The sequence below is a fragment of the Lichenostomus cassidix genome, chromosome 28 (genome assembly GCF_008360975.1).
Source record: "Lichenostomus cassidix isolate B80296 chromosome 28, HeHo_3.0, whole genome shotgun sequence".
In the NCBI taxonomy this organism is placed as follows: Eukaryota; Metazoa; Chordata; class Aves; order Passeriformes; family Meliphagidae; genus Lichenostomus; species Lichenostomus cassidix.
Genome location: NC_139508.1, coordinates 1301826 through 1312071, shown reverse-complemented (window position 1 = coordinate 1312071; position 10246 = coordinate 1301826). Strand labels below are relative to the sequence as shown.

General features: G+C 61.9%; 1 protein-coding gene across 2 annotated transcripts; it reads left to right on the top strand.

The window, feature by feature from the left end:
- Positions 1–1410: 1410 nt before the first annotated feature.
- Positions 1411–10044, top strand: CRLF1 (cytokine receptor like factor 1). 2 transcript variants are annotated; one of them, XM_085040369.1, is made up of 8 exons: positions 1411–1636; positions 6386–6664; positions 8107–8236; positions 8535–8704; positions 8911–9068; positions 9150–9318; positions 9566–9742; positions 9878–10044. In XM_085040369.1, the coding sequence occupies exons 1-8, from the start codon at positions 1555–1557 to the stop codon at positions 9892–9894; spliced, it is 1182 nt and encodes a 393-aa protein (XP_084896495.1). In that variant the 5' UTR covers positions 1411–1554; the 3' UTR covers positions 9895–10044. The 2 variants fall into 2 exon arrangements, with proteins under 2 accessions (XP_084896495.1, XP_084896493.1); XM_085040367.1 differs by having other exon boundaries at positions 1412–1636; positions 9566–9738.
- Positions 10045–10246: the final 202 nt, after the last annotated feature.

The window sequence follows — 10246 nt, the reverse complement described above, 5'->3', positions numbered from 1 at the left end:
CCCGTGTCCCCTCTGCCACAGCCACCCGTGTCCCCTCTGCCAGAGCCCACCATGTCCCCTCTGCCAGAGCCACCCGTGTCCCCCCTGCCAGCACCCCTATGGGATCCCACTCAAATCCCACCCATCCCAAATCCTGGCTCCCAAATCCCCCAAGCTGAGCAGTTCGTCCAGGGGTGAAAAAAATAGGGGAAGGGTCTGGGCAGCGCAGGTGGGCAGCCGGGGTGGCCGCTGGTGTCGGCTGCAGCTCCAGAGGGGGATTTTCTCCTTTTCCCAGCTCCAGAGGGGGAATTTCTCCTTTTCTCCCAGCTCTTTTTCCTCCTTTTCCTCCCCTCCCAGGGTGGCTTCCCGGGGGGACGCGGAGATCGCGGGCGGCCGCCAACCCCCGGGGCAGCCGTGATTCACTCGGCCAGACTGCGGCCGCTGGGGCTGAAGTTTCTCAGGCTGGGTGGCTCCCGGAGCCTGACATTTTTGGGAAATTTCAACAGAAACAGTTCAGAAGCTTCCAAAAAAACAGGACGATGGGAAAAAGGCATTGTTTGGGCTCCCTCCCCCCGCTCGTTTTTATTGTGTTTTCTAAGCCCTGCAATCCCCGCTGGTGGCAAACACCTCGGAGCCCCACGCGGTGTCACCCCCCCCGAGTCTGTGGGGCACGCCGGGCCACCCAGGTGTCCCCTGCCACCCTCCGCGGCAGGGAATGCTGTCCCCTCTCCTCACAGCTGGGGACACGCCGCGGGTGGGGACAGTGGCCTTGCCACGACCAGGACCTGCTGTCCCGGGGGTCTGGGACATGTCTGGGGGTCTGCAAAGCTCTCGGTGCCACCGAGACCCTGGGTGGGGACACAGGGGGACACCGGGGGATGTCCAAAGGGGTGGCTTTGCACCGCTGCTGGTGGCACAGCCGGAAATGCCACCACCCCTGGGGACAAACGCAGCCTCAGGCTGGGGGGACTTGGAGCCGCTTGGAGTGGTTTTCCCACTTTTTTTTTTTTTTGAGTTTTGGAGAGAAAAGTCCAGATTTGATGGATTCGATAGAAAACCTCGGGATTTACGGGGTGATATTCCTGTTTTCCACCCAAAATTTAGGACTGGCAGGGGTTTGGGTCTCCCAGCCGCCTGCAGCGCGGGGAAGCCGCGGCGGGGGGGTTCGTTCGGCGGCGATCGCAGCCCCGGGGGCGCGGGAGGGTCCGCGGCGGCCGCGCGTGAGTCACCCGTGGGCCGGCGGCCCCGGGGCGGCTCTTACTCACCTACCGGGGGGGTCGGGGGGAGCGGGACAGCGGCCCGGGGAGGGCCGGGGGTGTCCAGCATCCCGCGGGCACCGGGCGGGGGCAGTCCCGGGGCCGCCCCGGCGGTCGGTCTGGGGGCCAGCACCGGAGCGGGACGGGGGGGGGGCGGCGGGGCCGGTGGCTTTCTGCCCCCCCGGGGGCGGTCCCGGGGCGGGGCCAGGGCGGCAGTTGGGGCTTTGGTAACCGGGGGTTGCTCAGACTTGCTCGGGACTTCCCCGGACGTGCCGGTGCGCTCCGCCGCCCCGGGCACCGACGGGCACCGGAGCCGGCCATGCCGCCGCCGCCGCTGCCGCCGCTGCTGCCGCTGCTGCTGCTGCTCTGCCCGCGGCTGCCCCGCGCCGAGCCGCTCTCCTGTGAGTACCGGCGGCACCGCAAGGTGGGCGCGGGGCGGGCGGGGGTCCCGTCGGGGCCACGCGGGAGCCGCGCGGAGCCCCCCGGGGCTGTCCGGTCCGGCTCCGGCACGCCGAGCCCCCCGGGGTTCCCCCGCCGCTTTCCCCGTGCCCCTCCCCGGTGCCGGGATGCGGAGCCCCCCGGGGCTGTCCCGTTGCTCTCGGTGAGTCGCGTTCCCCCCCGGCCCCGGGATGCGGAGCGGGGCGGGGGCAGCGCCGGGCGCACCTCGGGGCTGCGCTTCGCCTGCTGCGGAGGGACAGCGGGACCCCCCCGCGGAGGGCAGCCGGGACCCCCCATCCCCTCCGCGCAGGCAGCCGGGACCCCCCCGCCCCGACCCCGCAGCGCAGCCGGGACCCCCCCGCCCCTTCTCCGCAGAGAACAATAGAGGAACCTTTCTAGCGCTCCCCCCGGCCCCGAGAGCAGCGGGGAGACCCCCCCGAGCCCCCCCCGGAGCGGCCGGGGCTCTCCGTCCCCGCGGAGCAGAGGGACCCCGAGAGGGGCCGCTGCCCCCTGCCCCCCCTCCCGCAGAACAATGCGGCTCCATTCCCCACCCAGGACAATGGAAACCCCCGGCCTCCGCCCGGAGAACAATAGCCAACCCCTTCCCCACGCGACCCCCTCGCCCCCCCGGGAGCCATCGCCCCCCTCTGCCCCCCCCAAAGCCTCTGAGAGCCCCCCTCCCCCTGCGGAGAACAAGGGGGTCCCCCTTCCCCCCCGAGAGCAGCCCCCCCCATCCCGGAGAACAATGAGTCCCCTTTTCCCACCCAGAACAATAGGGATCGCCTCCCTGCCCCACAAACAGCGACCCCCCAAAAAACCCTCCCTGGGGGGCTCGGCGGTGATGCCCAACTCGGGGGTCCCACCCGGCGGTGGCAGGTCCGGGAGGTGCCACCTGTGGAGCGGCCACAGCCCCGCGGGGATCGCGGTCCCCCCCGGCCTTGGGGACACTCGGAGGAGGTGTCCCCCTTCCCCACAGCGCCCCAAACCCGAGGGACCCCCGGCCCGGCCGCCGCCCCGCTGCCCCCCCTGCGGCCCGAGGCGAGGCAGGGCGCGATCCCTCTCCCCGCGGCAGGAAGTTTGGCTTCCTCCCTATGATGGGAATTTCTCAAGGCGATGGATGTTCCCCGCTCCGACGCGCCAACCGGACCCGCCACGACCGCCACCGCTCGCCCGGCAGCTCCCGCCGCCCCTCCCCGCTCACACCGCGGGCTACCGACCACCGGGCCGGACCGCTGACCTTAACGAGGAGCCTCGGGGGCGTTAATTGGGCAGGAATTGCTGCGGCCGCGGGGTGGGGAGAAGGAACACTCCAAAAATCCCTTCAGCGGCCATCAGCCAATCCCGGCGGCTGGCTGTGCCCACCCAGTGCCCACCCAGTGCCCACCCAGTGCCCACCCAGCGCCCACCCAGTGCCCACCCGGTGTCCGGAGGGGTTGATCCCGCCGGGAACACCACGAGGCCGCAGCCGGACCCTCGGCGGGGCTGACCCCACATCTTTCCCCTCCCAACCATCCGGATCCCCCCCAGCACCCCATTTTCCCCCTTCCCCCGGGGGTCCGGGGCAGCGCTGGCCCCGCGGCCCCTCGACGTGCGGCGCTGGCGAGGGCGAAGCCAAATCTCCTTTTAGAGAGCGAAAGTTTCCCCTCGGTGCAGCTCGGCCGCGCTGGAATGCTTGGGCTTTTTATAAATCCTTCCTCGAGCCCAGGGATGGGCACGAGAAATGCCAGCCGGGGATGAGAAAGGGGGGAAAAAAGAGTGGAAAGCGGAGTGGAAAAGAGGGATAAAGCGTTTTTGGGTGCCTCGTCTGCCCGCAAACCTCGCTGCTCGAGCTTTGGAAGAGCTCTGCCTATACACACAGATTTAATTTTATTTTTCCTGTGGAATTCAGAGCTTCCCAAATTCCCTTTTGTTCTTCAGGGCAATTATTTCTATTTTCCTTCAGCCCCCTGCACAGCTCAATAAATCTTTTTTAACTGCGTGATCTCTGACACTTATCGGAGCTTTTTTTTTTCCTCCCCCTCCCCGCTTTTTCTTTCCCAACCCCTTAAAACTCCGATATAAAACCAAAATGAAATCCGGCCCTTCGGAAGAAAAGCATAAACGTTCCCGACACCTTGGAAATGTGGTTTTACTTTATAGCATTACTTAGCACCTGATCAGCATTTTTTTTTTTTGCAATAGAGAAGCCATAAAACCCCCGAGCAGGTATTTTCGTTGCAACTCGCACATTCCACAGCCTGCCTGCGTCTCTCCGGCCCTTTCCTCTCCCCGATCGGAAAACTTCACACTTTTCCCTTTTAAAACACATGTTCGGCTCTGCGGCCGCGCCGAGGGGGGAAAATAATTCCAGGGGGGAAAAAAACATAATATATATGTGGATATAATTGGCCCCTCCAGAGGGTCTTGCTTGGAGGAGGAAAAAAAAACCCCAAATCCAGGGAAAAGAAAATATATAGAGAGAAAATTGGCCCCTCCAGAGCGTCCTGCTCAGAGGATGGGAAACGTGTCTGGTTTACGGCGCTCGTGTGAGTTTCTGGGGCTGTTTTGATGAAGATTTGGGAAAATCAGGGCTCGGAGTGCTGGGGCTGTTCTCGGGCTCGGCTCGTGGCGGGGTGGGATTTTGGGAGATCTCCCTGGCAGAGAGGGGCGATGGGATTTTGGGAGGCCTCGGTGGCCTCGGGAAGGGATTGTTTTGGGGGGTGGGATGGATCCATCGTCATCCGTCGGTGTTTGGGGCATCCTGGAGCGCCCAGCATCATCCCATGGGGTTTTTGGGGTATCCCAGAGCGCCCAGCATCATCCCATGGATGTTTGGATTATCCCGAAGTACCTGGCACCATCCCATGGATTTTTGGGGTACCGGTAGCAACCCATGGGTGTTTGAGGTTCCCGAGTTTCCTGGCAGCATCCCATGGGTTTTTGGGGTACCGGTACCAACCCCTTGGTGTTTGGGGTAGCTGGCACCACCCCACAGAGCACCTCGGGGTATCCGGATCCCCACGGATATTTGGGGTACCCCAGGATGCTTCTCCCCGCCGGATCCTCTCACTCCCATCTCCCGAGCAAGGCGGCGATCCCTAATTAAACCTCCCCGGCGTAACGAGGATTTGGGAGCACTAATTGCGGCGGGAGGGAGGCGGAGCGGGCGGCGGGGAGCCCTCGGCAGGATCTCTGCGGCGTGACGGGGATTTCGGCGCTGAAAGCCGATCGGGGCCGGGAGGGCGGAGGGGCGGGGAGGTCGCGGCACTTTCCGGGAGGTAATTTGGGATATTAGCCCGGCGCGTGCGGATGGAGCCGATAAGGGGCTGACGGACGGGGAACACCCCGGAGAGGGGCAGGGGCAGCGCGGATCCGGAGCTTCGGGGCAGAAGGGTGCCGGGAAGCACCGGGGAGGGAATTTTCCTTGACCGAGGGGTGCCGGGATGAATCGTAGAAGGAATTTTCCGTGGCCGAGGAGTCTCGGGATGAACCGGGGAGGGAATTCCCCGTGGCAGAGGGGTCCCGGGAAGAACCGGGTGGGAATTTTCCTTGGCCGAGGAGTCTCGGGACTAACCGGGAGAGAACTCCCCGTGGCCGAGGAGTCCCGGGAAGAACCGGGGAGGGAATTTTCCATGGCCGAGGAGTCTCGGGATGAACCAGAGAGAGAATTCCCCGTGGCCGAGGGGTCCCCGGACGAACCGGGGAAGGAATTTTCCGTGGCCGAGGAGTCCCGGGACTAACCGGGAGAGAATTCCCCGTGGCCGAGGGTCTCGGGATGAACCGTGGAAGGAATTCCCCGCGGGTCTCCCACCCTCGGGATGTCGAGGGGAGAGCGATGGGATTTGGGAGCACATGGTTGGGATGAGGTTGGGAAGACCCAAGGGGAAATGCCGGATTTTGGCAGCGATGGAAAAGGAATGGGGGATTAAAAATCCCCTCGAATTTTCCTTTTTTGAAATCCTTTTGTGGTGGAAAATCTTCCGAAGGCGCAGCCCAGCCCCGCCCCAGCCCTGGGAAAAAGAGATACGAAGTGGATATAAAAAGTATTTTAGAAGTTCCAAAATGGATTTAGATATAAAAATTGATACTAAGAGTATTTAGATAGATACAGAATGTATTTAGATATAGAGGAGGTATAAATTGTATTTAAATAGAGAAAAAATGGGCGAGTATTTAGGTATAGAATAGATATAAAAACTGTTTCAATAGATATAAAAGATATCAAATATCTTTAGATGTAAAATGGATACGAAATGTGCATAAGTAAAGACTAGATATGAAACGCACTTAAATCACTGTAAAATAGAGACCAGTGTATTTAAATTGATGTAAAATAGATATGCTATGATTTGAAATTATATAAAATAGAGAAGTGATGATTTAAATCTATATAAAATAGGTGATTTAAATTCATATAGACTTGTGATGATTTAAATAAATGTAAAATAGATAAACAATGTGTTTAAATTGATATAAAATAGATACACAATGATTTAAATTGATGTAGACGTGATAATTTACATGATGTAAAATAGCTAAACAGCGCGTTTAAACAGCTATAAAACATATTTAAATGAATACAGAAGAGACACGAAGGTGCTTAAATCAATATAAATCAGATATAAAATGCATTTAATAAGACGTAAGACACATTTAAACAGCTTTAACCCGGCTAGCTCAGCACCAACCCCCCACCACTGATCTCCCCTCGCTCTCTGTCTCTCCGGCTGCAGACCCCGCCGTGATTTCCCCCCAAGACCCCACCCTGCTGATCGGCTCCTCGCTGGTGGCCACCTGCACGGTCAGCGCCGACTTCCCGCTCCGAGCCGAGGATCTGTACTGGACGCTGAACGGGCGGCGCCTCCCGGCAGCTTCCTACACGGCGCTGGGTCCCTCCACGCTCAGCGTGGCCCTCGCTCGCCTCAACGGCTCCAGGCAGCAGTCGGGGGACAACCTGGTGTGTCACAGCAGAGACGGTGGCATCTTGGCCGGCTCGTGCCTTTACGTTGGATGTACGTCGGTGCTGGCCGGGGTGCGGCTGAGCCGGGGTGGGGTGTGGCTGAGCCGGGTTGGGGTCTGGCTGGTCTAGGATGGGGTCTGGCTACTCAGGGATGGGGTCTGGCTACTCAGGGATGGGGTCTGGCTACTCTAGGATGGGGTCTGGCTACTCTGGAATGGGGTCTGGCTACTCTGGGATGGGGTCTGTCCACTCTGTGCTGATGTCCAGTTGCTCTGTGCTGGTGTCCAGCCACTCTGTGTTGGTGTCCAGCCACTCTGTGCTGATGTCCAGTTGCTTTGTGCTGGTGTCCAGCTGCTCTGGGCCGAGTTCTGTCCACTCCATGCTGGGGTCTGGCTGCTCTAGGCCAGAATCCAGCCGCTCTGGGCCAGGGTCTGGCCACTCTGTGCTGAGGTCTGTCCACTCTGTGCTGGGGTCTGGCTGCCCTGTGCTGGGGTCTGGTCACTCTGTGCTGGGGTCTGGTCACTCTGTGCTGGGGTCTGGTCACTCTGGGCCAGAATCCAGCTGCTCTGGGCTGGGGTTGATCTGCTTTGTGTCGGAGTCCAGTCGCTCCATGCTGGGGTCAAGCCACTCTGGGCCAGGCTCTGGCCACTCCATGTCAGGGCATGGCTGCTCTGTGCCGAGGCCTGGCTGCTCTCTTCCAGGGTCCAGCTCCTCTGTGTCGGGGTCCAGCCGCTTGGTATTGGGGTCTGGCTGCTCTGTATTAGGGTCTGGCTGCTCTGTATTGGGGTCTGGCCACTCTGTATTGGGGTCTGGCTGCTCTGTATTAGGGTCCAGCTGCTTGGTATTGGGGTCTGGCCACTCTGTATTGGGGTCTGGTCACTCTGTATTGGGATGGGTTGTTTGGGGTTGGTGTTGTTGGGGTTGGTTTGTTTGGGGTTGGGTTGTTTGGGTGTGTTGGTTTGGGGTTGGTGTCCAGCCGCTCTGTATTGGGGTCCAGCTGCTCGATATTAGGGTCTGGCTGCTCTGTATTGGGGTCTGGCCACTCTGTATTGGGGTCTGGCCACTCTCCACTCTGTGCCAAAGTCCGGCTGCTCTCTGCCAGAGTCCAGCCTCTCCCACAAGAGAGAAACCAGGGATCCCACAGAGGGATCAGCACCCTGGCTGTCACCAAAACATGCCAAAATATTCCATGTCTGGTGGAACCCTGACCGGCGTGAGCTGAGAGGCTGCTTTGGCAAAGCCTCGGTTAAAACGCGCTTGTCCGAATCAATAATCGTAAGATTTTATCTCGGGCTATTTTAAGGATGGTGCTACATCCCAGGAATACAGAACTGTACTGGGGAATGTGGCTTTGGATTTGTGTTTTGGGTCGCTGTGTCCTGGGAATACAGAGGAACCCAGCTGGGAACGCAGCTTGGATTTGGGGTTTGGGGTTTCTGTGGCTGGAAAAAACAGCTCTGGAACCTGTTGGGTTTTGGTTTTTGTCTCTCCCAGTGCCACCAGAAAAACCAGTCAACATCAGCTGCTGGTCCAAAAACATGAAGGACCTGACCTGCAAGTGGGCTCCGGGGACAGAGGGGGAGACCTTCCTGCACACCAACTACACCCTCAAGTACAAGCGCAGGTGGGTTGTCACCTTCATTCCTGTTGTTGTTAGAAACTCTGGGGTGGGATTTATTGGGGAACGGGGAATGGGGAGATTGGTTCCTCCTGCTTGGTCCCTGTTTGGGGATGGTGTTGGTGTGCTGGAGCTGGGGAGGGTGAGGAGAAGCTGCTGTAGCTTCGGTTGAGTTGGGAATCGCTGGGTGAGCCACAGGGTTGGTTCCTCAATTCCAATGGTGGGGAATGGCCAAAAATGAGCCACTGGAGCATCCCGGGGGTGGGGGAGCCGTGCTGGGACCTCACCCCTCACCTGCCCGCAGGTGGTACGGCCAGGACAACACCTGCCAGGAGTACCACACGGCCGGGACCTACTCCTGCCACATCCCCGAGGACCTGGCGCTCTTCACGCCCTACGAGATCTGGGTGGAGGCGTCCAACCGCCTGGGGGTGGCCGTGTCCGACGTGGTCATGCTGGACATCCTCGACGTGGGTGAGCCACGCCGCCGCGGTGTCCCCACCGTGCGGGTGACCTCGCGGGGAGGGGCCGGGCTGGGGCGGCAGGAAATGGGCGATATGCGAGCGGAATTGCTCCTAATGGAATTAGGCTGTTGGCTCCGAGCTGGTTTTACATCCGCGGTTCCTTAACCCCCGCGGTGCTGCCCAGCCGGCCCCGCCAGCCCTGCCCTGTCCCCGCAGTCACCACGGACCCCCCGTCGGACGTGCACGTCAGCAGGGTGGGCGACCTGGAGGACCAGCTGAGCGTGCGCTGGAGCTCGCCGCCGGCCCTCAAGGATTTCCTCTTCCAAGCCAAGTACCAAATCCAATACCGCGTGGAGGACAGCTCCGAGTGGAAGGTGGGTGAGCACCGCCGGGGCGTGGGGACAGCGCGGGGTGGCCGAGGGTCACCACCTCCATCCCATCTCCTCCCCGCGCAGGTGGTGGATGATGTGGGCAACCAGACCTCCTGCCGCCTGGCCGGCCTGCGCCCCGGCACTGTCTACTTCGTCCAGGTGCGCTGCAACCCCTTCAGCATCTACGGCTCCAAGAAAGCCGGGATTTGGAGCGACTGGAGCAACCCCACGGCCGCCTCCACCCCGCGCAGCGGTGAGTGTCGCCGGTGTCGTGCTCCCCTCCCGGTGCGCGGGGGACATGCGGGGACTTTTCCCCCAATCCCTCCCCGACACCTGGATTTCTTGCAAAGGAGCCAATTCGGAGCTCGGCTTTCCCAGCCGGGAGCCAAAACCTGCTCGTTTTCCTCTCGGCCCTCGTGATTCACGGCACGGGGGTTGAGGCGTGGCCGCCGTGCGACACTGACCCCTCTGTCCCCGCGCTGACCCCTCTGTCCCCGCAGAGCGAGTGGCCTGCGACGCCAAAGGTGGGGAGCAGAACACGACGCTGCGGAGGGAGCTGAAGCAGTTTTTCGGGTGGGTGAAGAAACACGCCTACGGCTGCTCCAACCTCGGCATCAAGCTCTACGACCAGTGGCGCGTGTGGCTGCAGAAATCGCACAAAACACGCAACCAGGTAGGTAAGGAGCCTTTCGCACTTCTTCTCCCCGGCTGGGTGGGGACGGGGGGGGGACCGCGGGGTGACCCCCCACCCCAGGGATGCTGGGGGGTGACGCCGACCCCGGGGCGACGCGGGGCTCTGCTCCTCTCCGCAGGTTCTTCCCGGCGATAAGCTGTAGCCCGCGGGGGACCGAGCGCCGGCAGGATGGCACGGGGCGCCCGGCGGCCAGCCGGGACCGCCCGCGCCCGCCCCGACCCCGCCGCGGGGGAGCCGGGAGGCGGCCGGGGCGCAGTGCGGCCCCGCAGCCCTGGGGGACGGGGTGGGGTGAGGTTGCGGGGCCGGGCTGGCCCAGCCCTGGGGGATCGCAGCCCCGCGGCAGCCGGGGGACCCCGCAGCCTTGCCCGGCCGGGGGGAGCACGGGGGCTTCGCTCCGCCAGCCGGAGCAGCCTCTGGGATGAAAGGGGCGGCGGGGGCTTCCCGGGTGACCCCAACCCTCGCCGCAGCTCCCCCCGGGAAGCGATTT